At 35.3% G+C, this 18,091-nt stretch overlaps 1 protein-coding gene and 2 long non-coding RNA genes across 5 annotated transcripts; all 3 read left to right on the forward strand.

Annotated features, from left to right (window-relative positions):
• The first annotated feature begins 1,297 nt into the window (after positions 1–1,297).
• LOC140179276 (uncharacterized) lies at positions 1,298–3,132 on the forward strand. Its single transcript, XR_011872873.1, has 5 exons — positions 1,298–1,447; positions 1,637–1,747; positions 2,587–2,689; positions 2,804–2,878; positions 2,988–3,132. It is a non-coding gene; the product is annotated as an uncharacterized lncRNA (long non-coding RNA).
• Positions 3,133–4,191: 1,059 nt separating this feature from the next.
• Positions 4,192–10,411, forward strand: LOC112751497 (TMV resistance protein N-like). The gene is made up of 6 exons (XM_072217978.1): positions 4,192–5,284; positions 5,387–6,497; positions 7,803–8,132; positions 8,240–9,037; positions 9,139–9,626; positions 10,035–10,411. Exons 1-6 carry the CDS (start codon positions 4,767–4,769, stop codon positions 10,249–10,251), a joined length of 3,462 nt encoding a protein of 1,153 aa, XP_072074079.1. The 5' UTR covers positions 4,192–4,766; the 3' UTR covers positions 10,252–10,411.
• Positions 10,412–10,944: 533 nt separating this feature from the next.
• Positions 10,945–15,259, forward strand: LOC112751496 (uncharacterized). 3 transcript variants are annotated; one of them, XR_011872872.1, is made up of 5 exons: positions 11,230–11,738; positions 11,848–12,028; positions 12,845–12,898; positions 14,068–14,306; positions 14,410–15,259. It is a non-coding gene; the product is annotated as an uncharacterized lncRNA (long non-coding RNA). The 3 variants fall into 3 exon arrangements; XR_011872870.1 differs by lacking the exon at positions 12,845–12,898 and having other exon boundaries at positions 10,997–11,738; XR_011872871.1 differs by lacking the exons at positions 11,848–12,028; positions 12,845–12,898 and having other exon boundaries at positions 10,945–11,738.
• Positions 15,260–18,091: the final 2,832 nt, after the last annotated feature.

The following is an 18,091-nucleotide window of genomic DNA, read 5'->3' on the forward strand; positions in this document are numbered from 1 at the left end:
ATAATGTTGTTGCTTCCTATTGTTTTCTTTAACTTCATATGTCCTAGTGTTATTATTTTGGTCTATAAATATTATAAACTTTTTCTTTCTCTTCTTTGATTCTGAAAGATTGTGTCTTATTTGATTGTGTTCCTAGTCATTCTCTTAAATCTTTGTGAACATTGTCATGGACTATAGTGGCCATCTCTTGTGAACTTTGCACTTATTTGATTCAACTGGAACTTGTTTCGACCTAATACTTCGTCTTTTCTTTTATTGTTTCTATCAAAGTTCTTTGATTCAGTTTTCCTTGTTAGGATGTAATTGACTCTTTTTATGGCACACTTTATTGTTTTTGTACATCATTGCTTAATTGTGATCCTACGCATCCTTCCGAACCTATTTTGTGATGTTACTCTTCTCTTCCTAAGTTTTGTATCATTTTGGGTAAAACCCGAGTTTGTTTCGATGTCACGTGCGATTTCTAGACATAGCAAGCGATACACTAGTTCTTTAGGACATAGCTTATCAATGCTGAAGTTTGGAAAATTGTAATTCTAAGGCTTGACATAAGAAGGATTGCTACCATGGATACAGACAACAGAACCAAGGAGATTATGAAGTAAGATTGAATTTTGAGGAGATAGAAGAACGAAGGTTTTGTATATCTGAATTGTCTAGGGAACGGGAGTCAGTGAATATCGGTTGCATCATTTTAACACACCTATGTTGTAACTTTTGTACCTGATTATACTTCTTTCTCATGCTTGGTAAAAGGCTAAAACCATGGAACATTTTTTATACTGTATCAATTTTCGAGGGCGAAAATTTTTCCAAGGGGGGTAGAATGTAATATCCCAAGGTTTTTTTTTTGAAACATTTTAGATTTACCCTTATCAAAATACCCATTCTACCCTCATCCTTTTTATCAAACCCTAACCCTAATCTCAAAATAAAACTCACCCTCCCTCCTACACACATAAACACACACATTTCAGAGAAAGAGGGAGAAGGAACGGAAGCAAAGAAAAGAGAAAGGGGAGAGTGAGGGAACGGAGAAGAGAAGAGAGGAAGGGGAGGCTATCCGCTGTCACTGCCATCGCCTTGGAGCACGCCGGCGTTGCGCCTCACCGCCGTGGAGTCGCTGTCCCATGCGTCACCGCTGGCGCTGACGAAGAGGGGAGAGAGTGAGACGTTGAGGCAGAGAGCTGCTGCTGCGGGAAACGCGATGGAGGAGAGGACGCCCCCAAGCTCTATCGCGCCTAGTTGCTGCCTAGCACGCCGTCGGAGACCGCCGTTCCCTCACCACTGCTGCGTCGCCGTTGATGAAGCTGTTGCCGCCGCCGTGAGCCACGAACAGAGGAGGGAGAAGGAGGCGAGTTCGTGAGGGAGAAGAAGCAGCGCTGCCACCTTGCTGCCATACCTCCTTGCTGCCGTCGAGCTGTCTGCTGCCATTGTTGCCGTTCTGGTTCGCTCTTTTTCCTTGAATCTATTTCACTTCCATATCCTGCCATTCTGATTTTATTGAACCTCTGGTTTACCTTGGATTTTTTAGCACTATTTCTTGTTGTCTTCCATTCAATTTGAATCCAATATTTTCTTTGGGTGCTATGATCATTGACATTGCAATAAGAAATGGATGCTGCTGTTGTTGCAGCCGCAACTTTTCGCTGCCCGGTCCAAATCCTCATTTCATTCTACATCAGCCCTCCTCACCCGTTAATTTCGCGCTTCGGGTTTGGTCTCTTTGGTCCCTTAGGACCACGTTGTGAGTAGATTTTACATTTATAATTATTTGGCTTTATATCTATAATTATTTTGATACATGCTGTTTGAATTTATGACTATAATTACAAGTTACCAAGAAAGGATTTGAATTTTATTTTAATAATCGATTTATTAGAACTAAATATTTATCCTTGTTAAACTCATTTTAATATGCACATGAGACTATATATTTTTATGAGACTACATGTATGTTTGAAGAAGTTTTATAGTATTTTAAATTATTTGATTTTATTTGAATATGTATTTTTGAAGTATTGAAATTTGGTTGGTACTCACTTATTTTGGAATTGTGAAACATGTTTGAAATACCTTAAGATTGAGAAAATATGATTGAATATGATTCGGATGAGAAAGTATTATCTGATTTGATTTGATTCGATACCTTATATATTTGAAAGATCAAAGATTTGTTGTATTTAAAATTTTCTGTTTTGAATTGGTTTGGGAGGCTCGTATTAGAAAACCGTAGTTAACGGCGGTTATGACGTTAACCTAGATGCATCTGGCTCAGACCTCAGCTAGCAGGGGCGTTGCTAGCCTAACGTGTAGGCCACACGTTAGATCTGTTATTCCGTACGGACACACTAGAGGAAAGGGCTACCCTTAGAGGTGGAGCCACCCAAGTGTGGACTATTTGATTTGATTTCTGTATGATGACTCCCTTATTGATTCACTTATTATTATTATTATTATCAACTACTGTTTTCTAACTAAAATTACTTTGATAATAATGTTTATATGGTCTCATGTGGATTATAGATGTATTGTCTAGTCACTGAGTTGCAAAACTCATCTCTTTTTTTTAAAAATATTTTTCAGGAACAAATGCTTGACTATGTGAGACATTCTAATCAAGAGTCACGATCTGCAATGAGTATCTATTTTGTCGAATTTCTAGATGTATATGCTCCATATGTCACAGGCAGGATCCAATCATTCTTAATTATTTTAAGATTTGTTAAATATATAACTATTTATTTTAGAACTTGTAAAATATTTGTAATTTTCTTATTCAACTTATATTTGAGTTTGTTAGGCTTGCTAGGGGATTATTTTCCTAAGCGCCGGTTATGACTCATTTTGGGCCGTGACATAGCCAAAATTTAATAAGGTTGCTGGCTCCCTAAATTTTTCCTTTTAGTAATTAAGAATGCAGATGACATCATAATTCATATTAATGTATGCTAAACTACTGCTTCTGCATTATGAATGAATGTCAGAAAGTGCACGAGGGTAGAAGGACCAAGTTTGTGATGCCAGGTGGAAGCATTCCAAGGTGGTTTGAGTGGCGCAGCAGTGGATCTTCTATTTCTTTCTGGTTTCGTGGCACCAAATTCCGTGACAATGCCCTTTGGATTGCAATTCTACTCAAAGATTGCATCCCTACCCCACTTGAAGTTATCCCCATTGTGACCATCAATGGCAACCAAGTTCAAGATGTCCAGAAGAGATCAATGGATATTTATTTTTAATCTGAACAAATATTATTATTATGAAGCACGACATTTTGAAAGAGGATGGAATCATGTGAAGCTTTCATATGAAGCATATAAGTATATGGAAAAGGTCCCAAGTGAGTCAATTGGAAAAGAGATTGGAATGCACGAATGGAAGGAAGAGAGTAGTAGTATAATGGAAGATATTCGATTCACTGATCCATACAAAATGACACAACTAATTATAATGATGATCATGCTCTCAATAGCATTCCCCAACCATAAGAAGTTAAGAACCACCCCTTGCTCCTCCAAACATGCATTGGTTTGTGGACGTTGCTGTTTCTAACACACACTCAGTTAGGAAGGAGGGTAGGGAGGATTCAATATCAGCATGCACACAGCTATATGGCTGTCCCCACCTGTGTATGTCAAGGTGTAATTGTTATTAATTTATTATATTATTATTATTAAGTGTGGCACTTCCCTTGCTAGTTTTGCATCTCTTCATTTGGTTGATGAGTGCAATCTATAACAGAAGGAGTTTTTTGAAAATAAGAACTGCAAAATTGTCAATATAGTAGCCTCATTTGGTAAATTCATATGATTAGTGGACATTGATGTTTCTAACACGCAAAATTTGTCTTAATGATGATTAACGATGGGGCATCACTGGCATGTGTCCAAGGTAAATTACTCATTTTAGTTGTCCCATTCATTTTGATCAATAATACTTTGAGAATCAGTTTTACATTTATATAATATATTACTTTGAAGGGCTCTTAATATGTAACGAAATGGGTACTGACTACTAACTAGGAATACGAACAAGGTGTATGGTTTTCTCAATCCCACGCTTTCCTGAATCCTCAGTGCAATCTCACGGCTACTGTCAGGGTGATGCTGTATATACATATTATGTAATAATTTTGTGAGTAGAATGGAATGGAATCTCCTTAAAAGCGTGGACTTTAAGATATGAGGATTTCGATTATTATATTGTAAGCAGGTCCCCTTACATTTTTTATTTTGCCTTTGCTCATTGGAGTCAAGATGTGAAAGTTGTGCACTATAAAGTTGAGATTGCCTTTCAATTTAGCACTTAATGCAAATGGTGCAATTTCTTCAGTGATATAATGTTGAGAGAGAGATTCTTTTTCAACTGAAATGGAAGAAGTGTAACAGAGAATAAACAAGACGCATCAATGAGGATTCAGTGTACAAAAGAACAAGAAAAATAAGGATTGTTGTCTACTGTGATGTAGTCTTGGCCTCCTGAGTCCCCAAGAAAAGAACAATAATAGATGAATCCAATGACAGAACAATATAACAGTTATGCAAATTTCAAGGTAGAGGCATGCACCATTCCTTGAATTTTGACCAAAGAACAAAACATGTGGCTGATCTTACAAAGTTATTTATTCCCATTTTTATGCAGAGTAAAGGGAAGCCCAACAGTATAATAGAGTGAAGATATTACTTTATATTTTTATTACTTTCTTTTGGTTTTCTGAGACTCAAAACTCCCAACATTCATACAACTTTCTATCCTTCTTTCTTATCATGCCTCTGCAATCTTCCTTCTCCTCCTTTTCCACCCATTCTTCTTCTTCTTCTTCCATCAGATATCCATGGAAATACCATGTGTTCATCAGTTTCAGAGGCGAAGATACTCGCTATGGTTTCACTGGCAACCTCTACAAAGCTCTTTTTGATAAAGGAGTCCACACCTTCATTGATGATGAGGAGCTTCAAAGAGGACACGAAATCACACCCTCACTTCTCAAGGCAATTCAAGAGTCCAGGATTGCCATCATTATCCTCTCTCCTAACTATGCTTCTTCTTCTTTTTGCTTAGACGAGCTTGTCCACATCCTTCACTGCATCAAGGGAAATGATCGCCTGGTTTTACCGGTTTTCTATGAGGCTGATCCTTCTGATGTGCGCCATCAGAGAAATAGTTTCGGAGAAGCAATGGCCAAGCATGAAGAGAAATTCAAGAGTGACTTGAACAAGGTGCACAAATGGAAGCAGGCTCTGCATCAAGTTGCTAATTTGTCAGGATATCATTTCAAACACGGGTAACTTCACTTCATATATTTCTTTCTCATCTGTAATTGTTTTTCATTTATAAAAAATATTACAATTTTGCATTGTAATAAGAATCTGTGTGTATTTGGCAGGGATGGATATGAACACAAGTTTATTGCAAATATCGTGGAAGAAATTTCAAGAAAGATTAATCGTGTACCTTTGCCCGTTGCTGATTACCCTGTTGGACTAAAGTCTCGAGTGTCAAATATAATTTCACTTCTGGAAATGGATTCTAGTGATCGAGTTCACATGGTAGGGATACATGGAATTGGTGGCATAGGAAAAACGACACTTGCAATTGCTGTCTATAACTTGATAGCTGACAACTTTGAAAGTGTGTGCTTTCTTGAAAATGTGAGGGAAAATTCAAGTAAATATGGGTTGGTACATCTTCAAAATAACCTTCTTTGTAAGATACTAGGGAAGGAGGGAGTCCAGATACAAGGTGTTAAAGAAGGAACCTCACAAATACAACAAAGACTTCGTGGAAAGAAAGTTCTTTTGATTCTAGATGATGTTGATGAACAAAAGCAGTTAGAATCTATTGCTGGAAAACCTGATTGGTTTGGTGGTGGTAGCAGGGTGATTATTACAACACGGAATACACATTTGCTAAAACTCCATAATGTTGAAAAGACATTTGAGGTAACTGCTTTAAGTAAGAAACATTCTCTTGAATTGCTTGTTAAAAAAGCTTTCAAAAATGATGAAGTCAACTCAAGTTATTATGCGAATGTTTTAAATTGTGCAATAACTTATGCCTCTGGACATCCGTTGGCTTTGGAAATAATAGGTTCCAATTTGTTTGGAAAAGAAGTAGAACATTGGGAATCTGCATTACATCAGTATGAAAAAATTCCTAACAGGGAGATCCAACAAATACTTAAAATAAGTTATGATGCTTTGGAGGAATATGAGAAGAATATTTTTCTTGATATCACTTGTTGCTTTAAAGGACACAACTTGAAAGAAATTGGAGATATACTTCATGCCCATTATGGATATAACATGAGCTATCATATTCAACGGTTGGTTGATAAATCACTCATAAAGATTAAGTTTGGGGATCAAGTGACATTTCATGATTTGATAGAGAATATGGGCAAAGAAATTGTTCGACAAGAATCACCAAATATGCCAGGAAACCGTAGCAGGTTATGGTATCATGAAGATATAGTTCAAGTTTTACAAGAAAAACAAGTAAGTTATTATTTCAATGATTTTAGTTTTATGTCTTTAAATTTGCTTTATCACCTTATGATATTATATGCTCACAAACTATATTGTATGATAATAATTTTATTAGTGGGTCATAGTATATATAATATGATAATAATTTTATAATTATATTTTATTATTATAAAATATAATTAATCTTCTAGTTATTTAACTAATAAATTAAAATACTTGTATAGTAATTTAAATAATAACATATAACTTAGAATTTTATTCTTCTAAGTTTTATATTTTAAAAAAATTGAATAATTCTTTCATTATCAATACAATTAAATGTCTATTTTTTTATATATGTCACTAAATAATAATTTAAAAATCATCTCTCGTAAGATTACGACTCTTTATAATATTCATAACTGAAATTTTTTCCGGTTGATATCATTATCACCAACAAAACTAGAACTAACTTGAAAAGAAATGGATATCCGTGTGTTTAGATCTCAATTTTCATTTCAGCTGTAATTTGTTACTAATATTATTATATTTCAAAATTTAAATTATTGATGAATCTTATTATTCAATAACTATTAACCATGTAATAAAAAATATATACAATAGCATAACTACAAAATAAAATGCAAAATAAGTGAATAGATTACAAAATATAAAAAGATAAAAATAAATATTTAATTAAATCAAAAGAAATTAAAGAATGAAGTTAAGGAGTCTTATTAGAAGCCAATGAGTAATAGCTCAAATGGCATAGTCTCCCCATACTCAATTAAGAGGTTGCGGGTTCGAGTCTCCTATCTTTGGTAAAAAAAAAAAAAGTCTTATTAGAAAATAGAGAATCAGAAATGAACAAGAGAAGGGAATTAAAATTTTAGAGAGCATAAAAAAAATGACACTTTTGTATCTAAATTTAAATTACTGACTTGTTTTTTAATTATCTTTTTATTATTATTTAATTATTTTTATTAAATAATCAATATAATATTATTATAAGATAGTGAGATCTTCTCTCTATATGTATTATGAAAACAGAAATAAATTAAAAAAAAATTGAAGTGGGGTTAAATTTATTTATTGAGTGGGGACAAATAAATTTTTATCCTATGAAAACAGAAATAAATTAAAAAAAAAATTCAATGGGGACACTTGTCCCCACACCCTCCCATGTAAATCCGTCCCTGGACATGTTAATAATTTCTCATACTTCAATATATTTTATGCAATACTAGTTCATTATTTTTCTGTACTCTTCATAAATTTGTCTTATGTATACATATGTATTTTAATTAGTTCATGATTTTAATATTGTATTGAAAGGGGACTAGCACCGTTGAGATTATATATCTGGAATTTCCTTCCTCAAAAATGGATGAAAATGGTGATCCATCGAAAAAGAAGAAAAATAAAGTTGTACAAGTGGAATGGGATGGACTAGCTTTTAAGGATATGGTAAATCTGAAGACACTTATCATAAAAAATGGTTCTTTTTCCAAAGGTCCCAAATATCTTCCAAACAATTTAAGAGTATTGGATTGGAGGAGGTATCCATTGAAGGGTTTTCCAGATGATTTTCAACCAAAGCACCTCTGCATGCTCAAGTTACCCGAATATCTTTTTGAGTCATACAAGTTGGATAGCTTATCCAAGGCAAGTATACTAAATTCATTTTTTCGATTTTGTATGTTTAGTAAATTCACATGGTTATTTGTTTGACTTTTTTTTTTTTTTCTGTCTTGATGTTTTTCTTCTTTCAGAACTTGGCCTCCTTGAATGTTTTGAATTTTGACAACAGTGAATATTTGAAAGAGATACCTGATGTGTCCGGTCTTCTAACTTTACAAAAATTATCATTCAGTGGTTGTAAGAATTTGACTACAGTTCACAATTCAGTTGGTATCCTCAATAATCTTAAAGTCTTGAAAGCTGAAGATTGCGAGAGTCTTAGGACTTTTCCATCTATCAATTTGCCCTCACTTGAAATACTTATGTTGTCTGGTTGCTATAGACTTGCGAAATTCCCAGAAATACTAGGAAAGATGGAAAAGGTAGAAATGCTTCGTTTGTGTGGCACTAACATAAAAGATTTGCCATCGTCATTTCAAAACCTTTGTGAGTTGTCCTGTTTGAATCTGAGTGGCCATACCTTTCATAGGATACCAAGTGTGATCGTGAATATGCCAAAACTGTTTACATTATATATTGGGGGAGAACGCAATAAGACTTGGGAATCATGCAACAAGTTGGAAGAGGGGGTTGAAGGAACACTCAGCTCTTCAAATGTGACTAATCTTACTCTCGATAAGTATATGCTGTCAGATAACTTTTTTCCACTGGCACTTGCATGGTTTCGCAATGTGAAAACATTAGACCTGAGTAGCAACAGGTTCACAATCCTTCCCGAATGCATCCAAGATTTTCGCTTTCTAAGCTCCCTCAAAGTTGATTCATGCAAGAATCTAGTTAAGATTGCAGGAATTCCACCAAATTTGAAACAATTCTCGGCAGTAGGCTGCAGCAACTTGACTGAGGTCACAAGCATGTTACTCAATCAGGTTTCTTTTTATTTTTATTTTTATTTTTTTTAAATTATTAGATTAATAATACTGTTATAGAGTATGCTAACTACTACCTACGAAATATTAATGACTCACAGGAACTGCACGAGAATGGAAGAACCGAGTTCGCATTGCCAGGAACAATGATTCCAGCATGGTTTGAAGAGCAGAGAAAGGGAGATTCTATTTCATTCTGGTTTCGTGGCGAGTTCCCTTCGAATGCACTTTGCTTTGCAATTCTAAAGCGGAATACGCGCAGCAGTGGAACTCCTATAACAACCATGGTGAGCATCAATGGCAAGCAAGTTTCCCGTGGAGATGGGAGAACCCAAACTTTTCAGGAACTATTTATTTTTGATCTGTCCATGACAAAAAAAACGTATCATTTGGATGGAATATGCTTTGAAAATAAATGGAATCATGCGAATGTTTCATTTAAAATTTATGACCTAATGGAGGAGTGTGGAATGCATATATTGAAGCAAGAGAGTAGTAGCATCATGAAAGATATTCGATTCACCAATCCTTGCATAAAGAATGACGATGAAGCTCTCCATGGTATTGGCAGCATTGACGTTCGTCTAAGGTAAAATTACTCTCGGTCTTGTCTTAGGGAAGAACAGAGGAGAGAAAAGCGGTGTTCAATAGAAAACTTGAGAAATATGAATTTTATTTTCTTTGAACTAAAGTGATTGATCTAAACTGTTACGACCAGCTTAATCAGCTTATATAGTTATTTACAAGCATGTGTTGAATGAATGCATGTGATGAGTGTAAATGATCCTGTTAAAATCAGTTTTATTGCCAAAACAGAATCGGTTGCTTCATTGCTAAGTTACAGCGTCATTAGCAATGCTTGACAGTAATCTTTTCTTAACGAAGTGCCAGTGTATATGACATGAGTTTTTGACTCCAATTAGTCCCAGCTTAATTCAATAAATAGAACCTTAACCCCTAAATTTATCTCGTGACATCCTTCTTCTCTTCTCTCCAGGCTACAACCAGGTTCTGCAACTAGCCAACCAGCTTCGCAGAATCCTCTTGGGCATAGTGGAGACACGTCACATTCAAAAGGGAACTGGGCAGTGCCACAATTCAGGGGAGGCACTGTTTTTGCTAGGAGGAACATAAAAATGATGTTGTGTGTGATGTTTTATACAATGTTAAGCATTGTAGTGTGTGGTTTGGGTATGTGGTTAGGAAAGAATTAGGGTGGTGTGAGTTTAGGAGCAAAGAATGAAACAATTAAGCCCTACTTCATGTGGATAGTATTCAAGCTTTCTTCCAATGTAAAAGCCTTAGGGCTCTAAAAGAAGCATCACCTTAATTGAATGGAACCTTATTGCAGTTTTCTTGCATATTTGCACTTAATACATTCCCTTGACAATTGATGCATAGCTTCATTGTACCTGCATAATAACAATTAAAGCAATATAGACAAACTTGATAGTCAAATAATAATCCTGAAAGGTATAACTTGCATAAATATTGATTCATAAGTTGTATTAATTAAATTAAGTTAATAATGACAGCGTCATAACAAGCAGTACTTGCTGCTAATTTTCAATAAGCATATACAAGTATTATGCAGATTCAAAGAAGTTAAAGCAAAAAGGGGAGACATGCGGCCGGGGGGCTATGAATCTATTCCAACCAAAAGAAAGAGCTTCATAGAACATATTCCAGAACACCAAAGTTTCAACCTATTTGCTATGTATAAACATTTATAGCTCTATACAAAAAACTCGGTTTCAGTTTTCGAGGAGGGATTGCTGTTTTTGGTGGGAAATAATAAGTGGGAAGTGTGATCACGTATAGTTGCCTATATTATTTGATCAATAATAATCTTCTGAATAAATGGAACAAACTAACTAAAAAGAGCACTGGGATTAGAGTGCTTGATTGATCTTGTTCTTGAAGAGAACATAAAAAGGACACAAACTTCTTGTTTATTTCAGTAGTGACAGCAAAAGAAAAAAGAATGCTACCTGATCATTCAATACGCTCCATGGTATTCTGAGCAACAGTTTAATATGATACGAGATATTATAACTGTAACGTCCCAAACTTTTTCTGAAATATTTTATATTTGATTTCTTTTATTGTTACCCTATCCTTTAATTTTATCAAAATTCCTACACTACCCTTATTCTTTTTACCAAAACCTAACCCTAATGCCTAAATTAAACCCACACACTCTTACTCTCACATAAGCATACACTCTGGAGTCTGAACAAAAGAAATAGAGAAAAGGGGGTGAGAAAGTCACCGAGGGAAGAAGAGAAGAAGATGACGGCACTGGCAAAGCAAAGAGAAGCCGTCGCCGCTGTCGAGTTATAGAGGCAGAGGGAGAGACGAATAAGGAGATAGATGGATAAAGAGAAGGCAGCACCACTATCGTCGCTGCTGGGACTCATCGCTGGAGTTACGGTCATCGCCGTTGAAGGGGCCGCGTCGGACGGAGACATTGCCATCGCTGAAGCTCACCGCTGGTGCAACCCGAAGCTATCTCCGCCTTTACTCTGCTCCACTGCGGCTGACCCATACCTCTCCCCTGTTCGTCAAAGCTTGTAGTGTTGCTGCGGGAGTCACTCCAGAGGAGAGGAACCACCGCCACCGTTATTCTGTTGTGTCCTTCACCGTCGACGTTGGAGAGGGTCACCAGAGCTGCTGATGCTCCATCCCCTTGTTTTCTTTGGTAAGACTCATCTTGTTCTACCTTATCTTGCCGTAAAGCCTTATTATTGACTTTGTCCTACCTTGCTTAATACCCCTTTCTGCCTTTGCTCAATTTTAAACTACCATAGGCCGTTGGATTTGCTGCCATTGTTACCGTGGTTGTCCCATGTTATTATTACTAGGGCTGTTGGCATTACTGCAGTGAGAATTGAAATTGTTGCTACTACCCAATCCAAATTCTGCACTCTTTCGTACCCTTTAATTCAGCACTCCGAGTTTGGTCTATTCGGTCCCTTAGGACCACGCTCTGTGAGTAGGCTTTACATTTATAATTGTTTGGCTTTACGTCTATAAATATTTTTTTTATATACGGTGCTTTGAATTTAGTTATACTTACAAAGATTATTATCAAAGGATTTTAAATTGGTTTTACTAATTGAGTTATTAGAACTATATATTTATCATTGTTAAGCTCATTCTAATATGCACATGAGACTATATGTATGTTTAAAGAAGTTTTATATTATTTTAAAGCATTTGATTCTACTCGAATATGTATTTTTGAAGCATTGAAATTTTGTTAGTACTCACTTATTTTGGAATTATGAAATGTGTTTGAAATGCTTTAAGATTGAGAAATAGGATTGAATATGATTTGGATGAGAAAGTATTATCTGATTTGATTTGATTCGATACCTTATATATTTGAAAGATCAAAGATTTGTTGTATTTAAAATTATATGTTTGGAATTAGTTTGGGAGGCTCGTATTAGAAAACCGTAGTTAACGGCGGTTATGACGTTAACTTAGATGCATCTAACTCAGACTCCAGCTAGCAGGGGTGTTGCTAGCCTAACGTGTAGGCCACACGTTAGATCTGTTATTCTGTTAGGACACACGAGAGGAAATGGCTACCCGTTGAGGTGGAGCCGCCCAAGTGTGGACTTTTGATTTGATTTCTGTATGAGAACTCCCTTATTGATTCGCTTATTATGATCAATTACTATTTTCTAATTAAGAAATTACTTTAATAATAATGTTATATGGTCTCATGTGGATTATAAATGTATTGTCTAGTCACTGAGTTGTAAAACTCATTCCGTTTTTTCTAAAAATATTTTTCAGGAATAAATACTTGAATATGTGAGCTCTCTATCCAAGAATTATGATCTACAATAGGTATTTGTTCCTTGTTGAGTTCCTAGACGTTGTATGCTCCATATGTCACAGGCAGGATCCACTCATATTTATTTTATTTTTTGTTTGTTAAAAATATGTAATTATTCATTTTAAACATTGTAAATTTATTTCAAATATTTGTAATTTTCTTATTCAACTTATAGTTGAGTCGGTTAGGCTTGCTTGGGGATTATTTTCCTAAGCGCCGATCATGGCTCATTTTGGGCCGTGACAAAGTGGTATCAGAGCTTAGGTTTAATCTGTGTAATATGGAGCAAGTGTCCTATGATAGGATCACAATTGTATAAATAGAAGCGCGCCTATTTGTACAAATTGTGGCACTATCAAAAGCCTATAGGAATGTCCTCTTTGTCCTCGATGTCATTATTGTCTTCTGATTATTGAGAGCATGCGTCCTCTACCGCTTCTTACTACTCTTGTCCTTTTGTACCCAATCTTGACATATCCTTTGGTAGATTTTCTCGAATGTGTTTTTGCAAGGGTTTCAGTTTTGGTTCTGGTTCGCGATTTCTCTCCTAGCTAGTTCAAATTTTCTCCGATTTTGTGAATGTGTGCTTTAATCTTCTTCGTCTTTGGGTTGTTCTCTATGATTCCTAATGTCAATAGTTCATGAGTTACTTAAAAGATTCGATTTATGTTTGTTGTGAATTACAATCTGATTTCCTTATAGAATTGTATTTGGATTTGTGGATTGCATGAATTTGCTGAGTTTCTGATCGAGATGCTTTGTTCTGGATTTGATAAGCGATATTGAGATTTTCCTTCTTATGTTGATGATTTTTGAAGCTAACATAATTTTGATTAGCTTTTGATTTTTTTTTCAAATCAATAATTTTGAAAACAACTATTTAATTGCTCAAGAAGGACTATGTGATGCAACATATGAATAGAGTGTTATTGTTGTTTGTTTGATTGTTGATTTTCTTTGCTTAAGTGTAGTGAATTATTTGGGTGATAAGTTAGCTGGTTTTTTCGATCTAGAAGTTTAGTTTTGTTTTTCTAATTGATGATCTGTTTTCATTATGGTTCTTTGTTGCTGAATATGACTTTTTGTCATGGAACTATTTCCTGCTTGATAAGTTGAGAGAAAGATTGTGAACGCTTGCCTTTTGGTTGGTGATTATAAGATGAATCTTGCCTTTTGTCAGATGACTTTTTCCCACTGGCTGTTGCATGGTTTCCCAATGTGAGTTGGTTAGACCTAAGCGGCAATAATTTCACAGTCCTTCCTGAATGCATCCAACAATTTCGCTTTCTTCGGTATCTCTATGTGGATGATTGCGAGCATCTTCGGGAGATTAGAGGGATTCCACCGTGCTTGACAGACTTCTCAGCAGTAAACTGCAAATCATTGAGTCCGAGGAGCACAAGCGTGTTACTCAATCAGGTTTGGTGACTTTTTAATAATTAACAATGCAGATGACATTATAATTCATATTAAATTAATAATGTATGCTAACTACTGCTTCTGCATTATGAATGAATGACAGCAACTGCACCAGGGTAGAAACACCCAATTTGTGATGCCTGGTGGAAGGATTCCAAGGTGGTTTGAGCAGCGCAGTAGTGGAGCTTCTATTTCTTTCTGGTTTCGTGGCACCGAATTCCCTTATAAATCTCTTTGTGTTGCAATTCTACTGATACATGACATCCCTTCCCCACTTGAAGTAAGCTTCATTGTGACTTTCAATGGCAACCAAGTTCAACAAGGATGGCGTAACTTAATAGATCAATTATTTATTTTTAATCTGGAGAGATGTTCTTATTATTATGAATCACTACATTTGGAAAGAGGATGGAATCATGCGAAGTTTTCATATGAAGCATATAACGATTATAAGGAAAAGGTCCCAAGTGAGTCAATTGCAAAAGAGATTGGAATGCACGTATGGAAGGAAGAGAGTAGTAGTATAATGGAAGATATTCGATTCACTGATCCATACAAAATGACACAATTAATTATAATGATGATGATGCTCTCAATAGCATTCCCCAACCATAAGAAGAAGCCCTTGCTCCTCGAAACATGCATTGGTTTGTGGACGTTGCTGTTTCTAACACACACTCTTTTTTTGGGATAAATAACTGTCAGTTAGGAAGGAGGGTAGGGAGGATTCAATATCAGCATTCACACAGCTATATGGCTGTCCCCACCTGTGTATGTCAAAGTGTAATTATTGTTATTATTTATTATTAAGTGTGGCGCTTCCCTTGCTAGTTTCGCATCTGCTTGTTTGATTAAATATGATATAGAGATGACCATTCAATATGTTACTTGCTACTTTGAGCAACTTTTTTGTATCATACATTTATATATTGAATGATTCTGAATTCGTAACACAATGCAATTGCAAAGCAAATAGATAACCCTGTTGCCCACGGTCAATTTGAAGCTTTATTCTTTGCTTTATCTTAACTCATTGATTAATAGGTAAGAAGATGAATGTTTTTGAACCCTGATTTTTGTGGCACCAGAGAAACACATTATGTTACATCAATCAATATAGGCCAAGCTTGCTGCATTCCCATTTCTAAGAGAAACACAATAGGACAATTGAACAACACTCCTTTTATGTGAATTAAATCCTTTATTTTGGTTTCTCCTTGTTTGATTCAATGTAAATAGGTAAAAGTTGAGTCATGAGCCCATTAGCATTCACAAATTCTCAAACAAACTGGAAATCAGCCTTTGAAAACTGGTACAAACTTTAATACAGAGTTGTCAGGGATTAGATTGGAATGGAAAATGGATCACTAGATTTACAAAAAGTTTGGGATATGGGACCTTATAGATGCTGAGTTTTTGCCTTTTTGGGAATACCAACTTGTGCTATTTTTGTTATTTTTCTGTTCATTTGGTTGATGAGTGCCATCCATAATAGAAGGAGCTTTTTGAAAATAAGACCTGCAAAATTGTCAATATAGCAGCCTCATTTGGTGAAGGATGGCATGCATAACAGTGTTATTTGTGAACAAGAGAGGTAAGACAATTAGTGAAAATGATTTCTATGTTGAGTGAATCTTAAGAATGTTAATACAGAGTTCTGCTATTTATACATGAGTGAGAGCTAACTCGTCACCAACTTACTCTAACTTATGTTGACTACTCCTAACAGAATCATAACAAATTAATTCCTAACACTACCAGCTTGGACAGCAATAAATTAAGAGCTATGTACAACTATACTATCTAAAATGGAAACTATCAGTTATGCAATAGCCTATTTTTTAAGCAAATATTTATTTTAGTTAAAGTAAGATTAAAAGTTGGATATTTGTTTGAGATTGGAGAATATAATTTGTGTTTATGGTGGGTTCTCCTAAAAGAGTAGACATAAAGGATGTTATAATTGATTAGGCATCATAACATTGTGTTTGTTCTATTCAAAACATGAAAGTTTTTATTGCATGAAGTTCTGTAGCAAGTTTAGTGACTTATAGATTGATGGTTCTAGTTGAACTTGAGAAGGGAGGGGGGGGGGTTGAATCAAGTTAGTTTAAAACTTAAAGTTTCAAACTCTGTTTTGCTGTTGTTCGAGTTGCAGGAGATTATTTGAAATTGTCTCATACGCAGAACATTAAAAGAGCAGAGAAGAGGAGAAAGAGGCCAGCATGTATCCTGGTTCGGATTCTCAGTGTCATGAATCCTACGTCCAGTCTCCACCACAAACCATGGTGAAATTTTCACTATAATTCTCAGATTACATACACCAATACTATTGAATTAATTCCTAATCCAACTAGTATCTACCCCTAAGCTTTCTCCACCAAAGCTTAGCAACCCCAAAGTGATATCCCAACTTGGAAGGGGAATCTACAAGATTCAATTCTCACCAAATGCTAACCCAACTTGGCAAGGGGAACTAATCCTAGTTCAGAAACCCAAATTATATCAGAAATCAGTGGCTATTTTGCATCACTCTTGCCTTTTCTCTCTTGGCTTTTGAACCTCACATAATTGCCTTTTTCAAAACAGAAAATAACGCAAGACAGCCATAACATAAAATCAGAATTAAGCTTGAGTAGAAGAAAGAGATTCCAGCTCTGTGTTAGATATGGTGCTCTGGATGTGTGTGCTCTCTTCCTTTTGACTTGAAATGTTGGAGTGAGGCTGCTATATATCTTCAGTTTGGCTTCATTGTAGCTTCATCCTCTTTGCTTTTCCTTGCTGCCCGTTGGAGCGGTCCTTGATGGCATGCAGTCCTTTCTTCATCCTGCTCCACCTCCCCTGCTGTCCGAGGAGCTCCACTACTACCTCTGCTGTCCTTGGTGTTTCTTTCTTCCTTGGCATGTTCGTCTTTTCCATTCTGCTCCATTTCCTTGCTGCTGCTCTATGCAAGTTTGTGTTTTGCATAACCACGATCCACAGCAGTGCTTTGCTGATGTCCTTGGGTTAGTGTGTGTGCCCTTTGTGTCCTTGCTTGCTTTTACAGAGCCACACTTGTCCTTGCATGATACAGCTGTCCTCATATTGTTTTTAGCAAATATATACATAATCATTTAATGTTACTGAACGGTGTTATGAGGAATTGTTGGACTTGTTTACTACACTAAGGAACAAAGTGAGCTGTTTTTCTATTTGCTGTGATGGGCTTGTGTAGCATAAACTAGTATACTTGGGCCTGCCACAATAAAGCACACATTAAACAATATTGGGCTTTCAACTCAATTAAATGTTTGTCATCATAATGTAACCCAAAATCAAACTAGGCTCAACATAGATGTTTAAAGAAATTCTCTTTATTTATTTTATTACAGAGAAAAAAGAAGGAAAATTAGTATAAGAAAGTGATAATAACACTCTTCATTCTTGTTCTTGATTTTTTTTTCCTTGGTGGCTTGATTCCACAAGATAAGAATAATAATAGAAGCAATTAATTATGTAAGGTAGTAGTAGATATCTTTCAATGAAATTTCGAGGAAAAAACAAGATACGTTGACGCAAAATTTTCAACGAATTAACATTATAAAATATCATAGCATAAAAAATAAGTCTTATATAAGAATATAATTTATTATTCATAAAAAAAATTATTCTTCTATTATGATAAGCTTAATTATTTTATTGTAAAAGGTTTGATTACTTTGATAGTTAATTATTTAAAAAAATATATATGTAAAAATATACACAAATACATAATAATAAATTTTGTGTAGCTATGGATATTTTTG

This window comes from Arachis hypogaea, chromosome 15 (genome assembly GCF_003086295.3).
Source record: "Arachis hypogaea cultivar Tifrunner chromosome 15, arahy.Tifrunner.gnm2.J5K5, whole genome shotgun sequence".
Taxonomy (NCBI): Eukaryota; Viridiplantae; Streptophyta; class Magnoliopsida; order Fabales; family Fabaceae; genus Arachis; species Arachis hypogaea.